The 15,467-nt window shown below is 42.4% G+C and overlaps 1 protein-coding gene across 3 annotated transcripts; it reads left to right on the plus strand.

Moving 5' to 3' along the window:
* Positions 1 to 32: 32 nt before the first annotated feature.
* Positions 33 to 11,905, plus strand: hnf4g (hepatocyte nuclear factor 4, gamma). Of its 3 annotated transcripts, none has more exons than XM_035618705.2 (11): positions 33 to 266; positions 5,788 to 5,943; positions 6,097 to 6,191; positions 6,856 to 6,962; positions 7,092 to 7,241; positions 7,554 to 7,641; positions 8,142 to 8,294; positions 8,861 to 8,910; positions 9,106 to 9,292; positions 10,170 to 10,289; positions 10,760 to 11,905. In XM_035618705.2, exons 2-11 carry the CDS (start codon positions 5,789 to 5,791, stop codon positions 10,879 to 10,881), a joined length of 1,227 nt encoding a protein of 408 aa, XP_035474598.1. In that variant the 5' UTR covers positions 33 to 266; position 5,788; the 3' UTR covers positions 10,882 to 11,905. The 3 variants fall into 3 exon arrangements, with proteins under 3 accessions (XP_035474598.1, XP_035474597.1, XP_035474596.1); XM_035618704.2 differs by having other exon boundaries at positions 34 to 266; positions 5,784 to 5,943; XM_035618703.2 differs by lacking the exon at positions 33 to 266 and adding an exon at positions 3,844 to 4,023 and having other exon boundaries at positions 5,784 to 5,943.
* Positions 11,906 to 15,467: the final 3,562 nt, after the last annotated feature.

Below are 15,467 nucleotides of genomic sequence, written 5' to 3' on the forward strand. Positions count from 1 at the left end.
TTAACATCCCCACCCTAGTTTGAGTTTGTTTAGTAAATCGATCTTATGACTGGGCTATGTTGGCGCCATCCAGTGTGTTGCTCCATGAATTATAGGCAGCTCAGCTCTCCAACCTTCCCTTTTTAACGTTGTCGAACACCTTCACCACTTTTAACCCCGTTCTCATTGTCACTTTGATTAATGTGGCACTGAAGGTGCCGCTCACTACCGAGGTGCAGCGGCACAGACTGGATAAATGCACATCCCAGACAGGAACAGAAACGCAGGTGAGTCAAAAAATCCTCCTCTGCAGCACAATGTACGATCGAACTCGCAAACTATCCGCGCCAACTGTTAGGACAAAAAAGCCCTATGCAGTCAGTGGAGAAGTGAAGCTCACCTTCCGCAGTTTTGTTGAGGAAGTTTGGCAACATGTTCTGCTAAATCACGTGGTTTTGTATTTTTTCGGTGGCGATATGGCGGCTGCCCCCGTTCGCACGCACTGCAGTTGCTGCAGCTGCTGAATGTCCTTCAAGCAGACGTTTAACTGTGAGATGTATATATATATATATATATATATATATATTTACAGTGAAGTGGTTGTTCAACTATGTATGCGTTTGTGTTTGTGTTTTCGAGGGTGTGTATTGAGATAGTGTTCTCCCTGCCCCGCTCGCTGACAGTGTTTTGCAGACGACAGATAAGACCTCACTTTGTCATGTGTGCTGTGCTGTAAAGATCATGTGATAACTCATTTCACATTGTGTACAAGCGGCTGTCATAATCTTGAATAAGAGCGGTATTAGAGCGCAAAAATTGCCAAGAAAGACAGTGGTGATACGGTCACTACCTCTGCAGAAATACTGTCTTACTTAAAATGTAAAATGATGCGACAGCAACCTGGAAGTTACCACAGAGGCTGTAGTTTATGTTGTGTATATGTCAAATCTTAAGGGTGAGTGGTGTTGACCAAACAAGCCCTTCACATTTCTCACTAGAATATTAGCAGGAAGTGGTTTGGGTTTATAGGAAATAGGTTGGAGGATTTTAATTGGTCTCTCTAAATCTCAAAAATGTTATTTCTATTGATTTACACATATTCTACGTCATAGCGGTGGTTCAAGAACTGCGCAACATGGCAGCAAATACACTTCTACACTTGAACTGTGTAATTTTCTTATTTCTATGTGTTTACTATTGCCTGGTCAGGAAGTAGTGGTTTACTAGAGTCAGTTGGGAGGCTGCTCATCATCTGTAACTATTAAAACCTGTAAACTAAATAGAGGCGACAGGATTATGGCCAGTTCTCACAGAGATAGCCTCTCAGCACAGGGGTTTTATGGCCGCAAAGAGCTTTTTGGTTGCTAGGCGGGAGCAAGGTTTGTCCAATACGTTCTGCTCGGATTTCAGCTGAAGGAGTCATAATACCTCTTATTATTTTAGGCGTTTCCAAGAGGGTGGATCTGATATATTTTGTATACATTTTCAGATTACGATCAACTGTAACGTTTAAGGACAAAAAGTTGGTTGGATAAGTTTTGTGCATTAGGCTGAACATAGGCTGCGTTTTCGAAAGAGCCTCAGTGGTTGAAGCATTTTATTTGAATCCAAATCAATCATCAGGAGAGTAGGCAGTAGTAAGTATTGACTCGTGAGAAAGCACTAATCATTACAGTAATGTGGCCTTAAATTCCTTAGCTTGTTGTCTTTGCACTCCACATTGAAAGCGTGAGATTTCCTTTTTGAGGCTTATAACCTGTTCACCCACAGCTATCGAGTGAAGTAGTTTATTTGACTCTTTAGCGAAACATGTTTTCAGAAGTGTTTCCTGTTCCTAAACCTTAAAGCACAATGTGCAAATTCATACGTGCAAAAAACAGACTCATACTCTCTTTAAACCTAATCTAATTTGGGTACAGTTACATACTCGTAACGCCGTGATGAATCAAATCTAGTGCTGTCCGACCTGTAATGTTCTACATGACTGCGAACATGTCTTTTAAGAGTAAACTCCTCACTCCTCACGAACCTGATGAGTCAGGAGGCCAGATCTCAGTGCCTGGTTAAACTGTAAACTCTCTATCACTTCTCTCTCTCTCTCTCTCTCTCTCTCTCTCTCTCTCTCTCTCTCTCTCTCTCTCTCTCGAGGACGGTGATGTTCTCTGGTAAATCTTAATAAACATTGCGTTTAAAAAATCAAAATCAAAATCTCTCTCTCTCTCTATTAGGCTTTGACCGGATACAAATCGTTGTATCTCTTAAAATCCACTTAATAATCCATTATAATGTACTTCCTCTGCCCACAGATGCAATATACTATAGGTTTATCCTCCCGCCTGCTCACGTGCTGTAGGTGCTTTCCTCACTGGACCACTCGTTACTGATGTAGGGCGTCAAATCTCCCATAACACTGCCTCTTATCATTTATAACTTGCTCTAACAATGCCCCGAATGGGTCACCTTTTACAATAGGATTTAGTGCAGTGAAACTGCCTATTTAAAGTGGGTGGGTTGGGACATTTTAACTGGTCTTTGGTAGTAAATTTGTGTCTGTGTTGACAGCGTACCTGGCCTGAAACAGGAGTCCGTCCACTGACAACGCTTTAACTTTCATTTTTGTGTCATCTGATTCTCTTGCACGCACGTTTCTTAGGAGACTTTTTAAAATAAGAGAACTGAAATAAGTGTACATTTAAATGCATTTTCATATCCTGTTGCGTTTGTGTTCTTAGGTAGTGTCAGTGTACTTTCCCCTTTCTCTTTTTACATCGTAGACCAGTCTCATAATTCTTAAAGGAAAATAACAAAAGACCCTGTGAACACATACTCCTGCCTGAAAAATCACATTACTCTTTAGCAGCAATACAAATGTTAACACAGACAATGAAAAACATATTGTATTTTTTATTACTTCTCTGTTTCAGAGAAGTAATACTACAATAAACCCAGCATCTAAATACATTTAAACCCACAGCAAATATGAGAAACACGCTTGTGGCAAACCCTTAAAACATTAACTTGCTAACTATCCCTTGACTAACCAAAAATAACAAGTAAACCTGAGGCTGGCCACTGAGGTTAATGTCACCGCAGATGTTTCACAGAGTAAATTTAGAAATGCTATAAATGCAGGATAAAGTTTTATGAACAGAGGGTGGGATGTAAACCCCAGGAAGTGTGTTTGTGGAAGAGCTGATGGAAGTTATCAGTGTTTTCCACTTCACTTGGTGTCTTTATAGATTATATCTGCTGAGGTGGTGGTGCTATTACTGCACTATTGATTAGATTAGGAAGCCTGGGAAGAACACACACACACACACACACACACACACACACACACACACACACACACAGGAACACACACACACACACACACACACACACACACAGGAACACACACACACACACACACAGGAACAGACACACACACACACACACACACACACACAGGAAGACACACCGTGGATATAGATACACATGCACAGTCGCTTGCCAACATGCACATAAAACTCAAGCTTTCTTTCAAAATTTCATGAAATATACCTCATGGTAAAAAAAAAGAACGTAGAATAAAGTTAGAGGAGGAGAAGTGAAATGAATGCTTCACCACTATCTTTCCATCTCAGTGATAAGTGTGAGGGAGAAGGACAGATAAGTAATGTGTAATAAAGTGAGAAGTCTTAGCCACAGCTCCTCCCCTCTCCTTGTCCCTGCCCCAATCAGATGGGATTACAGATCCTTTATTCCATGGGATCTCCCTTTTTCATGTCTGTAACAATTAGATGAAGCAGACGTGGGGAGACAAGGGGGGGAAAGGGACTTGAGGGAGACCTCGGTGTGTGTTGGGACGAGAATAAGAGAGGAAGGTGGGGGGGGGTGGAAAGAAGAGTGTGAGGAACCAGGTTGGAACAGGAATGAAGTATTCTCCTGCTCCTCAGAGTAAATCTCTGCTAGATATGGAAGTAGCCAACTACTGCGAGGGCCTGGATCCCTCGTACAGCACACTGGGCTTTGAGAGTGCAGAGGTGCTCTGTGGAGGAGGAGGTAAGTGTGAGTGCATGCACACACACACACACACACACCCCGACACATACACACACACACACACGGATGTGCAAACATGTGAAAACACGAATCAGACATGGGGTGGACACATACAAGTTAATGTAAGTACACGCACACACACGCACACACACACACACACATCAATCCATGCTGATACTTAAATCAATTACTGCGCCTGGTATATGACTGTGAGATATGATTTATCTCACATTGCTATAGTGGGGTGAATATTCCCATACATGTCTGTGAAGTTACCTCACTCACACCAGCGTCTGAAGAGAATAGTACGCTGTCCACTGCCATGAGAAAGGAATGTATCTGGCCTTGCATGTGTCCCTAATGTGACGCCTCTGTGTTGGAGCGGGTGGGATGGGTCACCTGCTTCATGACAGCATGAGGAAGTGTTGGTTTCGTAAGAGCAAACATTTTCAGATGAAGTGATGTGAGAGCACCGGTGGGCCCAAAATCAGTTGCTTCTTGCAAGAGTTCTCACAGAAGAGAGTTTTTTGTGTGTGTCTGAATGAAGTGATATGCATACTCTTGACGTTTTAATGCCGGACATCACAGTGTGTGTATCCAGTTGTCTGGTTACTCTAGCTGTGGGAAATGAACTACACTTGCCCACTGCTTGTATAAGCAAGTGGGACTATTTGTGAAGGAAAGAGAAGAGGGCTGGTTACCGGTTGTAAAAGTGTGAAACTCGTTTAGGCCAGAATTGCAGGTATGTTTCGTGAAGATATTTTATTGAGGAGCAAGCAGGCACCTCAGTGAAACACTGATGTCACCTCGGCATAACAGAAAAGTTCGCCCCAGCGCTGATTTCCTCTTACGCCGGCACTGACAGAGATGTGTGCAAGGAGGATGTGACCGTGCCTGTCGAAGCAGTTCTTGCACATGCTGCGTTCGTGCTGTGTCTTCGACTGAGCAATAAATATGCAGACACTGAGGAAGATTATGATTTTTTATGACGGTGGGTGGATGATTATGATCATGATGACGGTGATACTGTGATAACAATGATGGGATGGCAGTGAAAATAAAGAAATGGACAATGATGGTTGATATGCTTGGCTCTTTTATATTTCCCTAGCTCCACATACCGTATTGTAATGTAATGTGCAGGAATGAAACACCACACAGATGATTTAGCCGCAATGCACACATCTGCAATGTGTTTACTGGAATAAACACAAAATATATATTTACCAGAATAGTAGTAGTAGTAATTGTATACTTTCTACCAATGGTGATTTAAAAAGATTTGCTTCAGACAAGAATTTGTTTCTCTTGCATCACTGACCTGTAACTGTGAGAAGCAGCTCATGCCACTTTTAGAACAAAATAACAAAACCTTTGGAAAATGAAAGATACATATTGTATGCTTTGCTGTACAGAGATCCCAAAGATCAGTCTTGTCGACATTGAGCTGAATGTCACTCATATACTCCATACTTACAAACTTTATACTATCTTATACTAACTTATACTATCACAGCATTTGGAAACGGCCTATTTGATAAAAATAATGCAGTGGTGACACTGTGGTCCCTTGTTATCAGATATGTTCTTCATCAGAGCACACTGACCAATTTCTGGATGTGTACTTCAAAAATGTTTGCGTCTGTGTGAGTTTTTGTGTGCTGTATGTAATGCAAAGATGTGGGATGTAGCTGTCTGTACACTCTACGAGTGTATGCATGCACATTTACCTTTGCGCATGTGTTTTTTGTGCGTGTCAGACAGCATGCCGACCGAGCCGAGCCTGCCCGACGGAGTCAGCAGTAACTGCGCAATCTGCGGAGACAAAGCCACGGGGAAACATTACGGAGCCTCCAGCTGTGACGGCTGCAAAGGCTTCTTCAGACGCTCCATACGCAAGAACCACATCTACACCTGCAGGTACATCAAAAAAACAAAACAAGATATATATATTAGAGATGTGTGCACATGTTACTTTTCCATCCAGCCATAGGATCACGGCATGTCACATTACAGTATGTTACAGTACTCCCTGTAAAGCTACTTACATGATTACATGTCCATCATACGCAGGTTCAGCAGGCAGTGCATTGTGGATAAAGATAAGAGGAACCAGTGTCGTTTCTGCAGACTCAACAAATGCTTCAGAGCCGGGATGAAAAAAGAAGGTATGGAAAATACCCTTGTCCCTCGGATGAGACAGAAAGTAGCGACCACTGAATTTGTTTCATCTCTTATTTTCTGCAAAATTGTTTGTAGCGATGATACAGAACTCTGTACAGGATATCTTGTTATTTTTATACAAATACAAAATCTAGCCCAAACGCTCAATGTGGTTTATTTTTGTTTTTGCCACCAAGAGAGAGCACCGACTTAAAAAGCTCGCAGCACTGAAGAATCTGAACGCCGTTTCAAGATGGCTGAAATCGGCTCAGCCATAAAATAGGGGATTACTTAGTGTGTGTGTATTTATGAGGGGTATAACCTTGGCACAGCGGTTTATGACACCTAATCATGTGTTATTCAAACATGTTGTTCTGGATTGCAACTGGTTAACGTTTGACTCCTCGTGCTGATGCCAGGCTGTATGGCTATTTTCCTGAATATTAACTGCCCTAGTGTCGGCTGACGTTGTTTGCATTCAGGATTCCTTTCATCCTTCCTTCAGCACCCACGACTGCTTTCTTCTTGAAAACACTAAACCAAGATGGACACTTGAAGACTTGAAAGTTGAAAATTCTTTGTTTGAAAAGTACAGGGTGTGCCGTCCCTAACCTGTTCCCTTTTGATTTCTCTTTCACATGCGCAATAACTAATCTGTTTTTATTTTAGCTGTACAGAATGAGAGGGATCGGATCAGCTCCCGAAGAAACATCCCTGACTCTCAAGACCTGCCCCCCATCACTATTCTGGCCCAGGCAGAGTCGCTGTCCCAACAGGTGACCATCCTCCATGTGAATTTCCAAATTCCACATATGCAATATGTGAGCTGATGTTAGCTTCATCAGGCAATATCACAAATTTAATATCACAAATTGTGACTGAGGAAACTTATTGTTTCCTCCCAGATCACAGCCCCGGTTGTCATGGCAGACATATCAGAGCAGAAGTCGGCCACAGTTGGGGACGTGTGCGAGGCGATGAGACAGCAGTTACTGGTGTTGGTCGAATGGGCCAAATACATCCCTGCCTTTGGAGAGCTGCCACTGGATGACCAGGTACCTGTGGGGTGCGATGCATGATGGGTAATCTGTGATTAAGCTATTGCTTGCATCCTGTCATTCTGTTGAGGGGGGTTTGTTTAGTTTCTTTTTTTAATCTCAAATTTGATTTATGCCTTGGGGGTGAGAAAATACTTGAGGCAATAATTATTATATAGACATGTCTTCAAATTAGATTAAAGAGTCTTCTATTTACAACACGACAGTTACGGCCCCCTTGTGTGATGTGTGTAAGGGGGTGGGGGGTGGGGGCATTGTTGCATTGTTTGTGTTCTTTGTTTAACCACGGGTGTGTGTCTTTGTCTCCAGGTGAGCTTGCTCAGGGCTCATGCGGGTGAACACCTCTTGCTCGGGGTCGCAAAAAGGTCAATGCCGTTCCAGGACTTCTTGCTTTTAGGTACAAACTGACCACTAGAGAAAAAAGGAATCTTATGCATATGTGGTGCAGTCGGGTGGTTCAGCACCGATGTGTGAAAAAGACTGATCAAATGTTGTGTTAGCCGAGAATGATTAACATCAGGTTTCTGTTTCTTTCTTTAACGCCCTCAGAAGTGTCTCCTGTAAACGGCATTACTCATTGCTGGAGCATTTACCCGTATCACACTGTAGGCAGATCTGTCAACTGTACACACACAAGCACTCACACACACATTGCATTCTGCATGACATTTCTGGACTCCCCCCCCCCCCCCCCCCCCCCCCCCCCCATCCTTTATATAGTAACCTTGACTCAAACCCTAACACGGGCTTAACAAAAGTCTACAAGATTCAACTTATCTTCCGCTCAAGGCTAAAAAACTATTGCACTCACACTCCCCATACACACCCACATACCTTTCTCTCCCTTTCGACTCCCTAGAACACCGCCGCTGACCAATAAACTCTCTCCGTCCGCAGGTAATGGCTGCGTGATACACAGAAACAGTCCGGAGCCAGAGATATGTCGGGTGGCCAACCGGGTGCTGGATGAGCTGGTCCATCCCTTTCAGAATATCCAAATAGACGACAATGAGTATGCCGCGCTCAAGGCTATTGTCTTCTTCGACCCAGGTAATCAAAGTGATCAATTATGATTAGCATTTTAGCCATATTTTAGCTGTTGGTGTTAGTTTAGTGTATTTATACAAGAAGTGCAACACTCCCTCAGGTTATGGAAACTACTTGTGCAAGATTAGGATAAGACTTTGGAAACTGCAATTGGCAATAATCTTTGGCACAGACTTTTATGATGTTTTATCACGTATTATGTCATATCTGGTTATTGGTATTGGTTGTCATGTCACACAAATTTATGAGATTTATCATCATATAAGTTCATAAATATAATAATTAAAGATACAAATGATATGCTGAATAAATTAGTTAAACGTCTTAAAGCCTTTATATTAGAAAAAGGGCAAAAGGTGAGTCAGGTAAATATAAAAAGGTGGAAATGTACTATATTATTCATTGTCAAAGATCGAAAATAAAAATGTTCCCATCACTTCCACACATATTTGAATATATTAAATCCCACCATTTTGCCTTCATGCCCCAGTCTGTCCTTCAATCTCTTCCTCCACCTCTCCTTCCCTTAATCCACCCCTCACTTCCTGTCTTTGCCTCCCAATCTGCAGATGCAAAGTCTTTGCGGGACCCTTCGAAGATCAAGGCCATCCGTCTGCAGGTGCGTCAGACATTTGAGCTTAGATTTCTGGTGAACAGGGTCAAGGAGCAGCAACCAAGCCCAATGGATATTTTGTATTATGCCTTACATTTTGTGTATAAATCTGTCTACCAATAGGCAACTGAGGCGGTGTGCTTACACTGATGGTCACTTGGCATTGTGTGTGTCTGTGTGTTTGTGTGTGTGTGTCTCCAGGTTCATATGAGTCTGGAAGACTACATCAATGACCGTCAGTATGACTCCAGGGGTCGCTTTGGAGAGCTGCTGCTGCTGTTGCCCACCCTGCAGAGCATCACCTGGCAGATGATCGAACAGCTCCAGTTCATTAAGCTCTGCGGCCTGGCCAAGATAGACAACCTGCTGCACGAGATGCTGCTGGGAGGTGAGACCGGGCCCCGTGTCTGTGCTTGTGAACCTGCAGAGAGAGGAGAAAAAAAAATAGGGTGACCCTCAGCAAGACCACCAAATGCTCCGGTGGATCTCCTCAGCGGTATTTCTGTGGAAGTAACGGAGCAATACGTGCTCAGCAATGTTATCCCCGGCTACACAGGTGAAATGGATATAAAAGGGTAAAAGGTTTAGCAGAACATTGGTATTAAAAAAAACAGAGGATTACATTAGCTGCTGCAAGGTGACACTGCAAAGATCATCTGAAAGTGGATAAATGAGGACGACGGAAGTTAGAGCTAGACTGCATCGAAATATTGTAAACAGGGGGATATCAGCCAACTCAAGATGAGGTGTGTGGAACTAAAGCAGTGAGTTATTTTTATTAAATTTTTTGACCATACAAGCTAAAAACAACTCCAAAATATGACAACATGACTTGTACAGAGGACCTCGTAGAGAGAGCATTTTGCAGGAATGTGATAGAAACATAACAAAACCCACCGCTATTTGAATATTCTTGAGATGGTAATGTATTTAAATTCTAGTTAAAATCAAATATTTAACATAACTTGTCATTCTCATCTTGTTAAAACTCAAATAAATTGTGTTTTTTTTGGCTAGGGCAAAGTGAGTAACACTGATACGCGTACCAGGTCTGCTGAGCATGATAAAGAGCTGCTAACATAGATTTATTAGCCATCTTAAATTATGTCAATTACTATCTTGATCATCATTTATAAAACATGCAATTATTATTGGTCTAATGAAGGCATTTCATTAAGTGTGTTAGTGCTGGAGTTGTGGTTACAATCTAGCTCCGTCTGATGCAGCTAACGGTGGATTAACAGATTGCTCTGTTGTGTGTTCAGGCTTGACATCGGAGCCCACACACCCGCACCACCCAGCACACGCCCAGCTGGCCCAGGATCCCATGACCGGACACACACTGGTCATCGGCACCATGCCCGTCACTCACACTCCACAGATAGGTAAGAACCGCATGCTCTGACAACCTGCGAGATGACCCACACGCACGATGCGTGAGAGAAAATTTGATGTATGATTCATCTCTTCTCATGAAATGTCCCAATTTTATGTGCCAGGTGCATTTCCATCAGCATTTGAAACTTAATATGCAGCCAAATAGGCACCTTGAATGTGAGAGAAGAAAGTCATAAAAATGAACGAATCAAAGAGTTGATGAGCATTGGCCATATTCTATGCTTCCATTTTAAAATAAAAAATGCATTTGGCAATATTACACCAACTAATGGCCACACAAGACTGATGTGAACTGGATCAATAGAGCAGCAACTATAGAGACCATTTCCCATCGGCCACAGTAGATGCATTTTACAAAGAGATAGAAATTCCTTTTTTTCCCCCTTCAAACACAAACATTTTTATGAGCAAAAAGTCAAATTCAATTTCTCACTCATCTCTGCCTCTCCTCCCGCAGCCTCTCCTGACACTCCCATCCCATCGCCCCCGCAGGGTCCCGCCCCAGAGATGTATAAACACTTTCCCCAGCCTCTTTGTCCTCCAGCCAGCCCCTCGCCTCCCTCGCAGGCAGACTCCTGACTTCTCCCCGCACTCCTTCCTCCAAAGACGCTGACATGGGATCAGCTCCCCTTGCCCTCTATTCATCATCTCAGTCATGGCATAAAACGCATGAAGGCAATCGCCGCTCAGTGTCTGAGGTTAGACTTTACCCCTACAGTATGTCTCCCTCCCCCCGTGACTCCTGGTGGTGACGCAACAATAACTCAGATATGATTAAAGCTGCCATGTGCAGCACTTTAAAACTTCAATATGTCAGTTTCAGGGTTTTACTAGCAGAACCTGCACATGGATTTTTGTGGTCCATCAGAATCAATCAGAATTTCCAAGTAACTACTTTACACATCTTTGTGGAAAAATTGATTCAGAGGATTGTAATTAATATTGAGCCATTAATACATATGAATTATACAATGGCACATTCAGTGCAAATTCTTAATATACATGTGTTCAGTTGCTAAACTTTCCAGAAGTCTGTGGCCAAGGTCAGCAATAATGTCATTTATATATAACTTTTAAAGACCTCAGGTTAAATGCAAGAAATAATATGGACAAATGATAGTATTTTATTAACTTAGTGTATATAGTCAATTGCTCGTTATAGATATCTGGATACTCAATTTCAACTCTCTTGCCTCCTATTCTATTTCTTGAAATATCTTTGTATTATTTCTTTTCCATTTTGTTTTTTGTTGATGATGTGTACATTTTTTTGATTTGTAAATTGATTAAATTGCGATTTTAAAGAACTTCTAAGTTGTTCCCAGTTCTACTTTAAGATGAAATGGTCGCTGGGGATTAATAGAAATTTAGTAAGCGACTCACTGAACACTGTGGTTCGGCAGAATAGCGCCCTCTTGCTGTAGAGAGAGATAAAGCACCAGTTGTAAATGGACTGCTTATACTATATATATATATATACAGTATATATGTATTTATTATGTCGTATGCAGCAGTACACCCAATGAAATGAGTATGCACCCATCCATTCATTGTTCTGATTTTACAAATGAAGGAAAAATAAACAAAATGTGAGATGGAAAAACAATTGTTTCACATTCATCTGTTGCTACAGCCACAACTACAATGTAATATCATTTGGATATTTATATTATTTTGGACAAATTTTTCATATTTGATCCCGAAAGGAAAACAATACGGATGGACAGACGGTGACAAATTGACCGAAATGCACCTCAAAATGGTTTTCTACACATGCCACAATACTGAATGTGGCTGGCCCTTTACTTCCCTCATGGAAGTCATCATAGTTCCATTGGTCAGGGGTGTACAATTTGTATCCAGAGCTTTATTGGCAAGCTATTGCGACCGCACTGCCGGATGCTGCTGCTCATCTAAAATCACAAACTAGTTTCCCTACCCGACGTCCATCTGAGACAAAAAAAAACCACTCTCCGAGACAAGCCCCTAAAGCCAAAGAAGAATATAAAATGGAAATCTAAGCTGGAAACTGAGCTGTACTGGGGCCCACTGCACTTTTGAATCTGTGATTTTGTTTATGTCCCCCCACCGCACAATCATTTTCCTGGGGTTTTATGTACGCGTGTGTGCGAGCGACTGTGTGCAGTGGATGAAGACCGTAAGGATAAAGCCGGGGGCTCTCACTCTCTGTTCATTGTTGTGTGCGACTCAGAGAAAAACACTCAGGTTATTTTACTGCGGAGGATATGCTGTCTGTAGAACCAACATGGCCAAATCCTCCCATCAACTCCATAATGGACAAGCTACCTGGCTCAGGTCAAAACAACACCATCGACAACGGGAGGACGTGTGCATGCGTTCACTGTATGTGTACGTATGTTCCTACATGCAATTTATTTATAATCTACGCTGGACGTCTGTTTTTGGAAGCCTGCGCGCATGTGTGTGTGTACCCAGGGGGCTTTAATCTAAGGCCTGTAGTGGGGAGATGTGGGGGCCCTCTCTCTCTCTCTCTCTCTCTCTCTCTCTCTCTCTCTCTCTCTCTCTCTCTCTTCCCTCAGATAAAACTGTGTGTTAGCATGCCAGTCACATATCTCATCTGAGACGCACCACTCTCCTCCCCACACCTCACCACAGCCAACACTGACAGCATGCTATTACGCACCAGTGTGATGCTCGCTCCACCTGAGAAAGGACGGCGAGGTATAGAGAAATGAAGGGATGAAGAGTGAGAGGAGGATGGAGTGACAAAGGATTGAGAGAAATATGATTTGCTTTTTGTCTTGTTTGTTTCATTTTACTATTACTTGCAAACTTGGCTGTAATTTACTGATTTATTATGAGGCTATAGGTGGTGATAACTATACGTGTGTTGTGTACTTTTCTTACATATTTGTTCATTGTGAAATTGCTGCAAAAGATCTGAAAGCAATTTGGAGACGGACAAAGTAGAGAAGAAATAAAAAAAAAATGTTCAACTCACTGAAAAATATATTAATTAAATGCTCTAATATATTATAGGTTGGCAAGGTATTGATCAACCCTCTGGTCGTCTGTTTATCAAAGAAATGATAGATATATCTCCTTAATCCACTCATCAAACACCCATCCTCTGTCTCTTGTGACCACTAGATGGCAGTGTAAGTCTGTGGTTCCTAATAGACTTTCTTTTTGGCCCTTTATTAATGTACTTTGTCCTTTCTTTGTCATTCTAGCTCAAAATAATAAGGTCAGTGTTAAAAAATGTAATCCAACTACAAATCTTTTTGAATTATATTTGGACAACGTAAGCTTGTCTTACTTAGTTGCATTTCTAATGGCACACTGTGTTTCTCAATCATTTCATTTCAAACCATTTTCATAAACAGTCAGGAAAATACAAACAAATCTTTCCTGTTTATTTAAAGATTCATAATGTGGCTCTTACACATATTCAATATGCTACATTAAGATTATTTAACAACAATGTGTGTGTTTCAGAAATGTTTTCTTCAATTTAGCTTTAAACCGCTGCTCCCAAACAGTGTGAATAGATTCTTATTTATTTTTTTGTCGGAAAAAATAGTCGGGAAAAAGATTGCAAAGTCACACACTTGGGCTCTGCGCCATGCAGGGGGAATATCGCTGGTGCAGTCTGAAATGAATGGCATGTGTCAAAGATCCCAGATTAGAGCCGGAGATTGCAGACTATCATTCCTCACCAGTGCATTTGCCCATAATTCCCCTCTGTCTCCAACATACGATGATTCCTCCTCTAGGAGACAAGGTGAGGCTCTATGAATCTCTGCCTCCAACTCTGGAATGAATTTAAAAACCTCTCCTGAGTGATTTTCTGTGTCGCTGTTATGTGACTGTGTGTGTGTGTGTGTGTGTGTGTGTGTGTGTGTGTGTGTGTGCGCGCGCGCGCGTGTTGCATGCATGTGTGGTTTCTGATTCAACCACAGCATTGGGTAAAGGGAAGGAAAATACAGTGACAGCTTCATTTCCAAAGCTGAGTTCACATAAATGAGGGATTAAAGCAAGCAAGAGGGTTAGGCCTCACCCCGGCCTTCTATGACAGCTTACCCTCCTTAAAAATCACTCTCTTCCTCTCCCTGTCTGTGTCTCAGCCCTCTTTCTGTTTCCATCTATATTCTATTTTTTTTTTTTTTAATCTTCCTTACTTCTTCTTCCTCACTTATCCTGTCATTCCCTGTTTAGGTTACCTGATTTGTTTTGCTCCCTGGGTATAGCCACACATGCTAATTTTGCCCAGAGATACTCACAGAGATGGAAAAAAATAAATGTTGGAACACTGTATTGTTTGACATGCATGCGCACACACACACGCACACACACACACACACACACGCACACACACACACACACACACACAAACACACACACACACACACACACACACACACACAGATTCACATAGTTGCAGGGTTGCAGGGTGCTGGGGTGCGCTCTACATCAAGATGATGGGGACCAGGTTAGGGCAATGAAATTACTGGTTAGGACCAGACAAGGGGTGTGTGTGTGTGTGTGTGTATGTGTGTGTGTGTGTGTGTGTGTGTGTGTGTGTGTGTGTGTGTGTGTGTGTGTGTCTATTTCCTGGGGTACATTAGGGAAATGAAAAGGGGTGGACCACTGATGGCTTCTGAGATGAAGACTTGTTAGAATAGAGGAATATAAAAAAAGACAGGAGACAGAGGAGATGACAGTGTGGATGATAAGATGAGTAGTGCAGTAATGAATGCGGTCCCGTGTACCCCGAGATTACATGGAGAATGAGACTGGAGAGGGGGTGATGGTGAGAGAGAGGGAGAGAGAGAAAGAAGGAGAGAAGGGCATAACATGGAGGGTAAAATGGGGGCGAAAGGAGTTTAAGAGGGAGTGAAAGAAAAGGGGTAAGGAGACTCATTTGCAATGAACCATTCTGGAAGGTTGTTGTGTGAAGGGAAGAGAAGAGAAGAGAAGAGAAGAGAAGAGAAGAGAAGAGAAGAGGTATTACAACCCAGAACGAAGCAACCCCACTCTGAATGATAAGTGTCTCACGCGCGGCGGGTTATGGGAAGTTCACACAAACAAATGACTCCCATTTGCCAGAGGCGAGGGACACAACTGAGAAAGAGGGGACGAGAGAGGAGGAGGAGGAGCAGGAGGAGGAGAGAAGAAGGAGG

This window comes from Scophthalmus maximus, chromosome 21 (genome assembly GCF_022379125.1).
Source record: "Scophthalmus maximus strain ysfricsl-2021 chromosome 21, ASM2237912v1, whole genome shotgun sequence".
Lineage (NCBI taxonomy): Eukaryota > Metazoa > Chordata > Actinopteri > Pleuronectiformes > Scophthalmidae > Scophthalmus > Scophthalmus maximus.